The sequence below is a fragment of the Brachypodium distachyon genome, chromosome 2 (assembly GCF_000005505.3).
Source record: "Brachypodium distachyon strain Bd21 chromosome 2, Brachypodium_distachyon_v3.0, whole genome shotgun sequence".
In the NCBI taxonomy this organism is placed as follows: domain Eukaryota; kingdom Viridiplantae; phylum Streptophyta; class Magnoliopsida; order Poales; family Poaceae; genus Brachypodium; species Brachypodium distachyon.
Window position 1 is genome coordinate 31,900,672 of NC_016132.3, and position 15,330 is coordinate 31,916,001.

The 15,330-nt window shown below is 58.0% G+C and overlaps 1 protein-coding gene across 1 annotated transcript; it reads left to right on the plus strand.

Moving 5' to 3' along the window:
- The first annotated feature begins 13,267 nt into the window (after positions 1-13,267).
- LOC104583204 (L10-interacting MYB domain-containing protein-like) lies at positions 13,268-13,852 on the plus strand. The gene is made up of 2 exons (XM_010234998.1): positions 13,268-13,567; positions 13,667-13,852. The coding sequence occupies exons 1-2, from the start codon at positions 13,268-13,270 to the stop codon at positions 13,850-13,852; spliced, it is 486 nt and encodes a 161-aa protein (XP_010233300.1).
- The last annotated feature ends 1,478 nt before the right edge of the window (positions 13,853-15,330 follow it).

Genomic DNA, 15,330 nt, shown 5'->3' on the forward strand with positions numbered 1-15,330 from the left:
CACTGGTTCCAACTCCACCCACTTGGAGAACTTGTCGGTGGCCATGAGCAAGTATTCGCAGCCGCCGACTACTCTCGGCAGCTTGTCGACGATGTCCAGCCCCCGGACCGCGAATGGCCATGAGGACGGGATGACATGCAGGGCCTGCGCCAGTTGGTTGCTCTTCTTCGAATGGAACTGGCACGCTTCACACGTCTTCACCAGCTGCTCCGCGTCGGCCAGGGCCATGGGCTAGTAAAAACCGTGCTGAAACGCCTTGCCGGCCAGCGCCCGGGAGGCCACATGGTGGGAGCATGTGCCTCAATGTATCTCTTCCAACAGCGCGTGCCCTTCGTCTTGCGGCACGCAGATGAGCTTGACTCCATTCGCACGCTTGCGGTAGAGGTTCCCGTCCACCACGGCGTACATTTTGGCTTGCCGGGCCACTCGCTCTGCGGCGACGTCGTCTTTCGGGAGGTCCCCTCCCTTTAGGTAGCGGGCGATTTCCACCGCCCAGGGAGGGGTCTCCCTGCCAACGCATGCCGCTATGTCAGCGGCATGGACCCCTGCTGTTGCGGGGTTTTCTTCGGTTGCCGGAGGGGCTTCCCCGGCAACCAGCTTGGGGGCGACTGAAGGAGCCGCTTGCTTGTGGCAGAACACCCCCGTCGGGGGCTTCCGGCGCTCTGCTGCCATCTTGGACAGCTCGTCAGCCGCGAAGTTGTCCTTCCGCTTGACGTGCTTGAATCACAAACCCTTGAACTTGCGTTCTAGTTTGCGGACTTCCTCCACGTACGGTGCCGTCTGCGGGCAGTCGTAGTCCTTGTTAACCTGGTTGATCACGAGCTAAGTCCCCGCGAACAACCAGGCGCTTGATGTCGAGGGCGATCGCTGCCCGCAACCCGGCAAACAAACCCTTGTACTCTGCCGTGTTGTTGGTGGAGTTAGGGAAATTGAGTTGGACAGCGAACCTCAACTGATCCCCCGTCGGTGACTCGATGACGACTCCGGCGCCGGCCCCCTCAGCCGGTCATTTGCTGATGGCCGAGGAGGCAGGGGTGGCAGCTGCGATTGTTGCAATAGTGAGGGTTCAGGAAAACCCGGGCTGCGCGTCGTGCGACCGCGTGTCCGCCGCCGGGGCTTCACGTGGGTCGATCCGAGGGTCACCAGCCCGCTTGGGGGGCGTGGTGGTTGGCTTTGTCGTCGAGGAGGACGAGGCCGATGTTGGTGTAGACGCTGCCGCCGGCGGTCCCCGGCGAGCTCTCCTCACGCGCCCCCTACCTGGCGCACCAGATGTCGTCGCACGGGGCTCCGACCACCGGGGATGCGCGGGCACCCCTTTTATAGGTTCGGCGGGGGGCTACGGGGATCGCTCCGGCGATCGCCGGCGGGACCAATGTGAGGCGTAGGAATGCACCATGAACGCTACCAAGGGCACATGCACACGCTTTTTACCCAGATTCGGGCCACCTTGCGGTGTAAAACCCTATGTCCTGCTTGTCTGAGCTTGTATTACCATAGAATCGGCTGTTTACCGTTGATTGAATGAACCCGCGATCCTGCCCAAAGACCGAGCTAACTGAAAACCAACCAAAGACTGAACCCTTTTACCGTTGGCAGGGGTCCTCCTTTTATAACCAAGGGGATACCACAGGTGCCACGGTGCATGGTTTACAAGTGGCGAGCAAGGAGCTTGGGATGCTCCTCCTCGGTGCGCTGGCATGCATGCATGAGCGCCAACCCCGCTGCTAGGGGTCTAGAGCCTAACAAGCAGGGCTGGACAGCCACTGTTCTCCCGACTAGACGGATAACGCCCCTTCTGTCGACTCATTAAATGCGTCGTGTGCCTCACTCCTTGCCCTGGCGAAACTGCACACTAGGCGCCTGGCACGCGCCCACGTGGCGTCGCTACTCCGCTCGCTCGGCCCCGCCCTCACAGCGGGACCCTGCGCCCGGGAACCCCTCCTCCCGGCAACTGACTTCCCGGGAGGCGCCCAGGCGGGAATATTCCCCGAAGCCCCGCGAGCCCTTTCGGGCTGGTAGCCTGCCGGGCAGCCTGTAAGTTGCTGCCCAGGGTGAGACCCTCCCGGGAACTCAGTGATGCGACCTACGCGTTGTGCAACGGTGGTACCCCAGGTACCACTGGTGCGACAGTTACACCTCCGGGTGGCCCGAACCTAGGTAGAACTCTCGCGTTTACTCTTCGTGCCTATCGCCACGCCGGCGATCGCCGGAGCAATCACCTCGCCCTCCACCGAACCAAAAAGGGGGTGCTCGGCATCCTCGATGTCGGAGACCGTGCTCCGACATCTGGCGCGCCAGGTAGGGGGGCGTGGAGAGATCTTCGAGTGATCGCCGGCGTCATCGTCATCAACACTAGCTCCTTCACCTCCGGCATCTTAAACGACTAGCTCGCCATGCCACCCAAGAAGGCAAACAAGCCCCGGGTTGACTGGCGCGACACACTCGCCATGCGCACTCGGCCAGTCGCGCGCGCGGCCACAATGCCGCCCGCGCCGGCCAGCGAGACCACTCGCGGGCCGAAGATGCGCAGCGATAGCTGCGCCACAAACACAGCGCGTCATGTGCGACGCCGACAGAATTTCGCCCAACTCATTCGAGGGCACCGGGTGACAGGGCGGAGGGCAACCGGTCCGAGAATTGGTAGCCTCCCGCCCAGACCCGGCGGAAGCCATCATAGCCGCGCGTGTCATGGTGCGCGATGAGCCACCGCAAGGCACGCCGGCGCATGAAGCATGGAGTGCGGAGCTAGATGCGCTCCTTGCACTCGCTACCCAGCAGCCGCAAGGTGAGGGCATCCCGGCTGGTTCGGGCCGGGGACAGAACCCGGGACGCAGAGACGCACCCCGCGTCTCGGGACATGGAGAGCACCCTCCCCCGCGGGGAGGGCAAGAAGATGGGGATCCCGTAGGATCCTCGGGTTCGTCACCGACCGCCACACGGGGTGACGCGCGAGGCGTCCTGAACGCCCGCCAACAGGAAGACCTCCGCCCGCGCTTGGAGTGCCAGTGCCGGTGTGAAGTAGAACGCCAACACCCGGAGGAGCAGGAGGAGGCTCCCATGGGCCCGGAGGACGGCTGCGCCGCGTTCACCCGCGAGCTGCGCCGGGTGACATGGCCCCGCAAGTTCTGACCACCGACGCTTGGAACGTATGACGGGACCGTGAACCCCAAGGATTTCCTCCTGACCTACACGTTGGGGATGCATTCCATCGGCGCCGACGACAAGGTCAGGGCCAACTGGTTCCCGATGGTCCTCAAAGGATCAGCGAGGACCTGGTTGCTCAACTTGCCCGCCGGGTCCATAGCCTCCTGGGCTGACCTGCGCGAGCAGTTTGTGAACGCGTTCCAGGTCGGCTACAAGCGCCCGGGAACCATGGCGGAGCTGCACATGGTCATGCAAATGCCAGGGGAGACGTTGCAGGACTTCACCAACAGGTTCTCCAACCTCTCCTACTCCATCCCTGAGGCGGAAGCGGCCGTCATCATCAATACGTACGCCATCAACGTCCGTGATCCAAAGATGCATGAGAAGCTTAACACGCACCGGATCCGGACCACCAGGGATCTCTACGCTCTCGCGCACAAATGCGCGATGGCCGAGGAAGGACGTTTGGTCCCTGAGCTTGCCGCCAAAGCGGCAGCAAACCCACTGGAGGTTTCCGGGAAGAAGGGCTCCCGGAAGCGCAGCGGGAAGCAGGTACTCACCACGGAGCCTGGGGCTCCCTAGAGGCCCACCAAGAAAGCAGCGTCGGCAGGAGCATCGGGCAGCAAGCCGGTAGCGGCTGCACGCTGCCCCATCCACACCAATGCCACCCACGACACGCAGGACTGCCGCACTCTCCAGACCATCGAGGAGAAGCGCGAGCAGCGCCACGCTGCCGGGGCCTGCTTCAATTGCGGGGATATCGGGCATCTCTCCCGAGACTGCCCAAACAACCCCCGCGGTGCAGCAGGCCGGTAGCCAGCGGTGACAAGGGAGAACCCGCAGGGCGGCGCGTCCAGGCTCGCGGCGGCAAGGACCGGCCTCCCCGGGGACGCGACAAGCCTCGTGCTGAGCAGCACGGGGATATCTACAGCAACGACAATGCCAACGAGCCTGGCTTCCAGGAACCTCGTGACGTCGCCTGCATCCACGGGGGAGCCTATGCTCTCATGTCTCACGCTGTCGTAAAATGGCTTACGCATGAGGTCTGTGTCCTCCTCCCCAGCGTGGAGGCGCAGCAGCCGTTGAGGTGGTCTCACGTGCCGATCACCTTCAACTCGGACGATCACCCGATCCGTCCATTGGGTTCAGGGGTTCTTCCCCTCATAGTGTCGCCGATCATAAACAACGTGACGGTGACCAAGGTACTGGTGGACAGCGGGGCAAGCCTCAACCTGCTGTCCGCCAAGCTGGTGGAAAAGCTTCAGCTGCCCCTGGAGCAGATGAAGCCCACCGACCCGTTCCGAGGGATTAACCCCGGAGTGGTGCAGCCCATGGGGCGAATCACGCTCCCGGTGACCTTCGGCTCCCGGGAAGCGTACCGAACTGAGCACATCATTTTCGATGTGGCTCACACACCGTTGCCGTACAACGGGATAATTGGTCGGCCAGCGCTGATCAAGTTCATGGCGGCAACACATTGGGCCTATGGCGTGATGAAGATGCCGTCAACATACGGCGTTCTTTCCATCAAGTGCGACCTAAAGGACACGGCTTGGTGCGTGGGCGAGGTCGTGAAGACCTCCGTAGTGGCGGCTCCCGGCGACTACGACATTGCCGGGAACGAGGATCCACTTGCGGGTAAACAACCCGCACTGAAGAAGGCGCGAGCCTCTCCCGGACAGGACGCCGGGGGAAGCTCCAGCTCTGGTCCGCGCGTCAGCAAGGGCACGAAGCTAAAGGAGGAGGGCACCAAGACCAAGAAAGTGCCCCTGCTTGCCGGCAACGAGGCGCGCACCGTCTCCATCAGTGCGAGCCTCGGCGAGAAATAGGAAAGCGCCCTCGTCGCGTTCCTCCAGGAGAACTCTGACGTGTTCGCTTGGGAGCCGTCAGACCTCCCCGGTGTCCCTAGGGAGGTGATCGAGCATCGGCTGGCGGTGCGGCCTGACGCGCGCCCTGTCAAGCAGAAGGTTCGCCGGCAAGCGCAAGAACGCAAGGACTTCATCCAGCAGGAAGTAGAGAAGCTGAAGAATGCCGGGGCGATCAGGGAAGTGTTGTACCCTACTTGGTTAGCAAACACTGTTGTAGTCCCAAAAGCTTGAAATAAATTGCGCATGTGTGTTGATTTTACCGATCTTAACCGTGCATGTCCTAAGGACCCCTTCCCTGTACCCCGTATCGATAGAATAGTAGATTCTACAGCGGGTTGCAAGTCTTTGTGTTTCCTGGATGCCTTCTCCAGCTACCATCAGATCGAGATGGCAGTCGACGATGAAGAGAAAATAGCATTTATCACCTCGGTGGGCTGCTACTGTTATACGTGCATGCCTTTCGGGTTGAAGAACGCAGGTTCAACATTTCAGCGCGCCCTGCGCGAATGTCTGGGACCCCAGCTAGGCCGAAATATCGAGACCCCAGCAGCGTAGGGACTCGCTCATTGACGACCTGCAGGAGACATTTGAAAACCTCCGCAGGATCAAGCTCAAGCTTAACCCCGAGAAGTGCACGTTCGGCGTGGACTCGGGGCAATTGCTAGGCTTCTTGGTCTCTCACAGGGGAATCGAAGCCAATCCATAGAAGACCGAAGCGATCGAGAAAATGGAGGCACCCCGCAAGATTAGGGACGTCCAACGCCTCAACGGGTGCGTGGCGGCGCTTGGTCGTTTCATCTCAAGGCTGGGTGAGCGAGCCCTGCCTTTCTTCAAAGTAATGAAAAAGAAGAGTCCAATCAATTGGACCCGCGAGGCAGAAGCGGCGTTCCAGGATCTGAAAAGATACTTGAAGTCGCCGCCGGTCCCCTAAACCGGGCGAGCCGTTGTTGCTGTACCTAGTGGCAACGGATCAGGTTGTGAGCTCTGTGCTCGTCGCCGAGAGAGAAGACCAAATCCCAGGGGCTGAGACGGAAGAACTGGGGGCTCCCGGCCCCCGGCTACCTCCTCTGCCCCTGGATCCGGGGGAGAGCCCGTGCAGGCTGCTCCCCACAAGCGGCTAGTGCTGCATCCAGTGTACTTCATTAGCACGGTCCTGCGCGACGCCCGGGTACGGTAACCGCAGGTCTAGAAGCTTCTGCTTGGGATCCTGCTCGCTTCAAGGAAGCTACGCCATTACTTCCAGGCACACAGCATCACGGTGGTGTCGGGGTTCTGTTTGGAGAGGGCCCTCACCAACCGTGAAGCCACCAGAAGGGTGGCCGAGTGGAGAATGGAGCTGGCAGAGTTCAGAATGCGTTTCACTGACTTTGTCGTGGAGTTGACATCGAGAGTATCAAGAGCGCCGCTCTCGCTGACTTTGTCGCAGAGTGGACATCGACGGGCGTAGACGAAGAAGAGCCGGGAGTGAGCCTCCCCGGCGCATTAGATGAAGGGTGCTGGGTCATGTACTTCGACGGTGCTTTCTGCTTAAGGGCGCCGGTGCCGGAGTCGTGATCGAGTCGCCCACCGGAGATCAACTCAAGTTTGTCATCCAGCTTGACTTCGCCAACTCCACCAACAATACAGTAGAGTACGAGGGATTGCTTGTCGGCCTGCGCGCGGTGGTCGCCCTCGACATCAAGCGCCTGGTTGTTCGCGGGGACTCCCAACTCATGATCAACCAGGTGAACATGGACTACGACTGCCCTCAGATGGCAGCGTACGTGGAAGAGGTGCGGAAATTGGAGTCCAAGTTCAAAGGACTTTGATTTGAGCACATAAAGCGCAAGGACAACTTTGTTGCGGATGAACTGTCCAAGTGGGCAGTGGAACGCAGCAAAGTGCCTCCTGGGGTGTTCGTGCAGAGGCAGTCGAAGCCCTCTATCAACCCCAAGACAGTTGCTGGGGAAGCCCCTCCGGCAACTCAAGGTGACCCTGTAACCACACGGCACCATGCCACCAAAGTAGTGGCATACACTAGCAGGAGGCCACCACCTTGGGGGGCAGATATTATTCGCTACCTCAGGGACGGGACCCTCCCGGAGGAAGACCTTGCTGCGCAGCGAGTAGCCCGGCAAGATAAGAGTTACATTGGTAAATATTGTGTTTTGCTGCTTATAAATGCTTCTGTCTCCTGCTCTAGATGCACAGAATTGTCTCATCATCCTTGGCTGTGAGCAGGGGGCTGTTGGAACCCCGAAAACCGAATCTCATTGCCGGGACACCTCGGAACGAGGCCCAGCAGTTGCCGGACCCGTCCGCAACTTGCTACGTGCTAGCGAGGCACCATGGAAATGTAAAGATGCTCATAGCCAGGATTGAGGTCGACTCTTCTGTGCCCGGGGGCTGGGAGGCAAGAGGTTATCCAGTTTATACTGTTTTTCGTACATTTCGAAAAAAATTGTTATGTACCTTGGGCACTGCAGGAATCTGACATGCAGGATAAAGATAGGGATCAGACACGCTGGGGTACTCGTGGAGTACTCACGGTTCGTGTCGTCTAGCGAGTAGCCACTGGTGCATGGCGACCGCTTCAAGGCTTTTACCTCAGGAGGGTGTTGTCACGTGTGCCACTATAGCTCGGCGCGCGCGGTGGCAGGATCTTTCGCCATGCCTATAAAAGGGCATGGTGGCCACGAAGCAACTCAGAGCAAAGCCAAGGAGATGGCTACAAAGGCGAGGGAGGCCACAGATACACGGTGATGGTGCATGCCATCGGTGCCCAATGGCGATGGGTGCACTACCACCGTGTCCTTGCCGCATCCCTCCAACAGGCGTTACCAAGGCAAGGGTTGCTGCGGAGACACTGTGGTGGTGCATGCCATCAGTGCTCGGCGCCGATGGGTGCACTGCCACAGCGCCCTTGCCGCATCCCTCTAGCAGGCGTGCCAAGTGCAGAATCAATACGTTCGACAAGGGGACGGGAAGCTAAGTATCTCACTTTGGATCCTTAGTTTTACTCTATCAGTAACACTGGCTTGCTAGGGTGGGTTCGGTCCCCGTGTTGCCGGAGCGTAGGAAGGACGCTTGCGGGGTGAGGACGCCCCCCACACGTGGCTCGCGGGTCTGTCCCGGAGGCACGTGCGCTGGGGTAGTTAACCCGCGGGCGGAGTGGCTAGCCGCTACTGTTTGGCCCTAGGTCGGTACTGCGGGTCCGTTCAGGGTCCCTAGTCTGGCCAGGCATGTGGTTGGTGAGTCCCCGGGTACGTAAGGCTAAAAGCACGAGAAGGACAGAGCCTTTCCTCGGCAAGTTAGTCTTAGGAAGAGAAGCAAGCAAAAATAACATTGGATATATTTATATTGAAGCTTGGTCGAAACAAGTTGATAGAAAATACTAGCAATGACAAGGGAAGCTAACATAAAAAGTACTAAGGCGCCTCACGCCGCTTGCAGGAAAACACAAAGAAAAAGAAAAGGAAAAAAGGAACTACGCGGGACGAGCTCCCGGGGTGGTTGCGTCGGTGGCAGGGGCGTCCTTGGCATCGGTGGCTTCTCCGGCAACCTCCTCAGCAGCGGCTTCATCGTCGTCGACCTTGCCCTGCATCCGAGCCACTATCTCATCCACCACGCTCTGCACCGCCTCCCGGTGAGCCTTGGCCTCTTCTTCGTCTGACCAGGCGTCGAAGACCGACTCGAACGGGAAGTCGGGATGGGCGGAGTAGACCCGGGAGAGGATCTGCCCAGCAACCTGCTCGGCCGTGAGGCCGACTTGCCGGTCGCCGAAGGCCGTGACGCAAGTTTGGAGGCCGCCTAGCCGGCCGACGAAATCCGCGAAGAACGAAGTGTAGCTCCCCAGATCCGCCCCACCGAAGGTATGCACAAGGATGTCAATCCCCGCAATGCTTCCACCCCCGAGTCGGCTAGCTTCTTCAGCTTGGCCACCTCCCCCGCCCTGCGGGCCCGCAGCTCGGTGCACACGCCACGAGCCTCCTGGGCCTGCAGCTTGTGCTCGCGGCACTCGGACTTCAGCCGACCGATCTCCGATGCTTTCTTGGGGTTGTCGTCGTCGATCCATCGGAGCTCCTGTGGCTCCGCGTCGAGCTCGCCCTCAAGGGACGAGCTGGCGTCTTGGGCGGCCTTGAGCTGCCCCGCAAACTCGCGTTCCCGGGAGCAGCCCTGCTCCTGCAGCTCCTTCTCCCGGCACGCTGAAGCCTCAGCTGTTGCTGCAACCGCCGCCTCCAGCTCTCCGGCCTCGCGACGGAGGCGCTGGATCTCCAGGGAGTAACCGGGCAGCAGGTCTGACTTCTCCCGGAGACGCCCCAGGAACGAGTCCAGAGCCACCTGGTGCTCCTTCTCCTTCTTGGCGTGTGAGACCTTCACCTGCTCGAGCTCCTGCTGGTGCTCTTACTGGAGGTCCCACAACTGCTGGAGGACCTGCGCCTCCGGCACACCTTGCACGGCAGGCGCTGCCCTGGCTTGCTGCGCCTGCTGGAGCTCCTCCTAGAGCCACCGCAGCTTGATGCGCTGCTCCTCCGCTTCCCGTCACGCCATGCCCCGCTTCGCCACTACGCAGGCATGGTGCTATTGCATGTCATTCAGGAAATTGACAAACATCCGCTGTTGCAGGTGGATGTTGCCGATCACCTGGTGCCCCTGCTGGAACACGCTGGGGTCGAAGGTGATCCGACCCCAGGATCGCCCAGCAAGCTCCCCTGCCCCCAGGCTAAAGGTTGGTCTGGCGGAGTGGGAGACCCCGCCGTGACCGTTTGCGATCCCGACGGCGTGTCAGGATTTAGAGGCGCGCCCCCGGCATGGCCGAGCCCCGCTGCTCCCTGCTCGTCCAAAGGGGCGAGCTGGGGGCTCGGGGACTTCTCCAGAGTGTCGTCCCCCGCCCTGGCTGGCGGGGGCTGCTCTGCACTGCCTGCCCCAGATGGCACCCCCTGCGAGGTGTCACCTGCGGCCGCGGCCTCGGTAGGTGTCGTGGCAGGTTGCTGAAGGGCTCCGGCGGGAGTAGCCTCCGCCGGAGCATCTTCATCGACCTCGCCCATAAGGTTGATGAACCGCACCTTGGTAGGCGCAGGCGCAGCTAGCACCCCTCCGGCCGCTGCACAAATGAAGCTTGCATCAAACATAACGATTGACACAAATTGCAAGGGAAAAACTCGAACTTGCACGTACCTGCCGCCGGGTCAGTGCCCTGCGAGCTCGAGTCAAGGGTCCCCCCGCAGCCGCTGCCGCCGCCACAATCGCCGCGTCAGAGGCGTCTCGGTCTCCGCCGCCCGGAGCCGGGCTGGGCTTCTTGGTTGGTGCGGCCGGCGACACGCTGGTCTGCCCCCTCTTCCTTGACGGACTAGAAAACGAAGAAACAAGTTAGCCAGGCACAGAGTAGTTAAGCAGAGTTGAAGATGTTCGGGGTAGGATCAGACTTACCCCGCCGGCCTAAGCTTGAGCACCCTGTCTGCCAAGATGCTCCTTGCCGGAGGGCCGCTCCGTGCAGGGGGAGCTGTCGGAGTTGCCGGGGTGGTCGGGGCGGCTACCGCAGCTGCGCCAGTGCCGCCGGGGACCCCAGCCCCCGCGTCGCCGCGAGGCTCCTGGAGCTGCGGGCTGGCCTCCCGCCTGCTCGCCCGCTCCACCGCGGACAACCTCGCCAGGGGGACATCGTCCTCTTCGTCCTCCTCCTCCTCCGACGTGACCCCACCGGCTGCCGGGGGAGCGTCGTTGTCACCGTCGTCGCTCAGGTCTCCTCCGACCCCCAGTGAAGAGTCGTCGGAGTCCGAGCCCTCCGCCTCGGCGTGCGCCTGGCCTTGGCCCCCTTTCCCCGAGCCGGCGGCAGGCCCCTTGCCCTTCTGGGGCCTGGGCTGTGGGGGGGAAGGTTGTGCCGAGGGATCCTCCATGATCCCCCAATCATCGCAGAGTGGGAGATCCCGGGCTCCCGGGTTCAGGATCCCGGCGTGAAGCACGTGCGCTCTGGGCGGGAGCAGCCGGCAAGGTTCGTCCTCGCCGGTGATTCCCTTCAGCCAGAACTGCACCTCCTCCGGGAGCAGATCCGTGCGCTGCAGCCGGGTTCGGGGGCCGGGCCCGGTGTACAGCCACGCCGGATGCGAGCGCCACTGCAGGGGAGCCACGCGCCTCCCGATGTAGTGGCGTGCCACATCAGTGTCCGTGAGCCCGGCATCACGAAGCGCCCTGATCTTTGCGCAGATCGGAGCCAACTCCGCGTCTTTCGGGTCGCGGAGCGTCCAATCGTCAGAGCCCTTTGGAGGCCCGAGGGGCTCCTCGTGGAACTCCTGGGGCTCGTCGGTGTGCACCCAGCACTAGTCGCGGTGCCATTCGGTCTCGATCTTCTTCTTCCCCAGCTCGATGAATTTTGATTTGAGCCGGTCGCGGAAGTGGAACACCACGCCCGAGGACAGAGATGTCTTCTTCTCCACCCTCGGGTAAAAGTAGTGGCGGAACAGCGCCACCGACGGCATCACCCCCACGAACGCTTCACAAAGGTGTTGAAAAACAGCCAATGTGAAGAACGAGGTGGGGTGGAGCTACGCCATGAGGAGCTCGTAGGACTCCATGATGGCGGAGAGAAAGTATGAGTGCGGCGGCACAAACCCAGCGAGCATGAACCTCCCGAAGATCCGGAAGTAGTGCCCGTCACGCTCCGTGCCGACGAGGAGGATCCGCGTTGGCCCATGCTCGTTGTGCTTGGTGGCCAATGCGAGGACCAGCTTTTCGACTCCCTCGCCGTTGTAGCCGAGGGAGAAGAAGGCAAACTTGGCTCGCGCCTCATCGTCTTTCCGGGCTCTGTCCGAGAGCTCCTTCTTCCCGGCCTTGTCATGCTTGTCCCCTTTGCTGGTGCTCCCCTTGGGACGGTTCTACCCCTTGGAAGAGATCAACGGAGGAGGAGAAGGGAGTTTGGTCGGAGTGGGAGTGCGGGGAGCTTGGAGAGAGGCAATGGTAGAAACGAAAAGCAATAGGGAGTGCCCGCCGCCAGCCTTGGGTATTTATCAGGGCTAGTGGATTGAAACGGACACCCCAACGATGGGCAGCGAAGAGCCCTAAAGAACCAGAGATTAAGAGGGGAGTGCGCAACGTGGCCTTAACTCACTGGTGATTAAGGGAGATAAGGCACGAGATCGTGCGCCCGACCATTTCGCTCGAAGGAGTGGGGCGATAAAAGCGGCCCACGGGACCGGGTGCCCAAGAGTTTTCCCCTTGGGGACCCACGCGTCGGATAGGGCGTAGCCCGGCAACCGACCGGGGATAGCACTTGAAGAGGCGTCAAGGTTGCCGGCCCACACCCGGGGGCTACTGTCGTACCAGTGGCCCACGGGGTCCCACTGATACTAGACGCGTGGCTCGCATTTGACGGAGCCTCATCAGGAAGGACTCCTGGGAAGTAACGAGCCCGGGAAGCCTGCCTCAAGGAGACGGCCCCCAGTGAAGACAAAACTAGGAGTCAAGTACGGAGCGCTTCCGGGGACACTGACCCCGGGAAGTCATAGGAGCGCCTCCCGGCAACTAGCGGATGTGCTAGCCGGGAAGGAGCACCCCGGCAACCCGCGCTCGGGCATGCTGGCGGGACCCGCAGAACAGTGAAGACAGGACAAGACTACAGGCGCAGTGCATTTAATGCACCGACATGAGTCTTATCAACAGGCCTAGTCTTGCTTAGCAAGGCTAGAACGGTCGCCCTAAGAGCTACTTTTTCTACCGTGTACAGTAGGACGGGCGTTGCATGGCGTCCACCGTGGATGAACAAATTTGTGTGTCGTGTGGGCGTGACACGCGTCTAGCTAACGTGTCACGCTGCACACCGTGGCACCTGTGGTATCCCCTTGCATATAAAAGGAGGACCAATGCCACTAGAAAGAGGGTCGTGACGGAGGTGATTAGAACACATCGTAGGATTCACCCAAGTAGCCAGCCCGGGAACCCCCCGGGCGATCTGTACACTCTTAAACTTGTGAATATAACAAAGAGCAGGACGTAGGGTGTTACACCTCCGGGTGGCCCGAACCTGGGTAAAACTCTAGCTTTTACTCTTCATGCCTATCGCCACGCCGGCGATCGCCGGAGCGATCCCCTCGCTCTCCACCGAACCAAAAAGGGGGTGCTCAGCATCCTCAGTGTCGGAGACCGTGCTCCGACAGTAGATGTGTAGATATGCAATTTTTGAGATGTTCAAATGTGCCAATTCGTGCTGTGTATATGTGCAATTTTATTGTCTAAATGTTCACTGTTTTTGATGTATATACGGGATAAAATATACACTTGTCTAGATGGAAGCTGTGAAAGTGGAACCTGTGAAAGCTGTGTGGGATGGTACTGCCGAACAAGTTCAGCTTGGAAATAGGACAACCAAATTCTTGAGTGCTACCGGATACAAGAATTTAGTGGCAGATTTCAATGCTCAGACCGGAAGAAACTATGAGAGGAAGCAGCTGAAAAATCGTTGGGACGATTTGAAGGCTATTTATTCGGCGTGGGTGTTCTACAACATTAAGGCAACTGGACTTGGATGGAATGAAGAAACACAAACCATAATAGCTGATGATGAGCAGTGGGTGGAATTGATCAAGGTATAAATTTTTCATATGCAATGATAATTTATTTAATGCCATGATATGTATCGCATAGACAAGTAGTAATGCCATGATATTTATTTGCTGCTTCACAAGCCAATTAAAGCATTCCGCAAGGGACCATCGGACAACTTGGAATTGATGCATATTATGTTGGATAAGGCTAATGTTGATGGTACCACATCCGTTATGCCGGGAGTGGAAGAGGTAGCTGCCATTCAGGTTGAAGAAGATGTGGTTGATGTGGATGAAGAAGAGACTGAGACTCCTACTCAAGACTAGGCCCAAACGTCCATCAAGTGCAATACCTTGTAGTCCATCTAACCCGAAGAAGGCGAATATGTCTAATGAGTTTCAGAGGTTTGTTGACCATGTTGTTACTGAAAGTAGTAGCAACAGTACTATTACCGAAGCTAAGGAGATTCCAGCCATCATGAAAGAGGTTACCAAGTGTGGAGCATCTGAGATGAGTGATGAGCACTACATTGCTACAAAGTTGTTTGCTAAATCTACAAATCGTAGTTTCTTTCTATCTATGAAGACAAAAGAGGGGAAGCTCAATTGGCTGAAGAGACAATATGAGGACAGGAAGAGAAACTAGTGTATCCTTGTGTGTTTGCTTTCCACGTATTTCGATGATTAGTGTGTTACAATTTATTTCAAGTATGCATTCATGTGTGCTACAATGTATTTGAACCATGTGCTTGTTTCATTTGGTTGTCAACTTTTTTTTCAGCTACGTACGGATTAATTGGTCATATGTGGTACTAACCTCTTGTAATTGATGTGCTTATAGATGAGCATAACAACTAACAGTGCGACTAACAGCAGCGGCACTAACACTTCAATTGAAAGTGGAAGTGAGGATGAATCTGCCATGAGGAGAAAAAAGTTGAAAGAGAAGATATATCAACAATACATGTATGTTGCTTTTGTTGCTGCCACTCACTTCTAGAAATATCTAATGAAAAAGAAAAGGAGAGAGGCAAGGTGTACTAGACGGCAGTGGGTTTATGATAGTTTGGAGTCTTCCAATGATTGCTATAAGATGTTCAAAATGCATAGGCCTTGTTTTGATGCATTGCATGATACTTTGGTACGCGACTATGGGTTGCAAGAAACAAGATACATGTGTTCTGAAGAGGCCCTTGGGATGTTCTTGAGTCAAGTTCAGAATCGTTTCCAGAGGTCCACTGAAACTATTAATCGGAAATTCAACCATGTGTTGAAGTGTTTGAATTTATTAGCTACAGACATCATTAGACCAGTTGATCCCCAATTCAGAAATGTGCATGAGAGATTGCAGAGCTCACGGTTTTATCCTCACTTCTACAATTGCATTGGTGCTATTGATGGTACGCACGTACCTGTTATCGTGCCTGCCAAAGACACCTTTAACCATGTTGGTTGAGCTGGTTATGCAACACAGAATGTTATGGGGGTATGTAACTTTGACATGAGATTCATCTCGGTCGTGGCTGGATGGCCAGGTTTGGCACATGACACAAGGATATTTAAGGATACCTTCGACAAATATTAAGAAAAAAGTCCTCATCCTCCAAGTGGTATAATTTTTTATAAAATTTGCAGAACTCGAGTACACATTTTATAGTCTGTTCTTTTGACTCACACTTGCCTATGTATAGGTAAATTTTATCTTGTTGATTCTGGATACCCCAATCAGACTGGTTATCTAGCACCGTTTAGAGGCACGAGGTACCATCTATCTGAGTATTAACATGGCGCCGCTGCAAGTGGTA

Excerpts from the sequence above, each read along its gene's own strand:
- LOC104583204 (XM_010234998.1), top strand. The coding sequence starts at position 13,268 with ATGGAAGCTGTGAAAGTGGAACCTGTGAAAGCTGTGTGGGATGGTACT. Across the intron at positions 13,568-13,666 it reads AGTGGGTGGAATTGATCAAG|CCAATTAAAGCATTCCGCAA; the intron begins GTATAAATTTTT and ends CTGCTTCACAAG.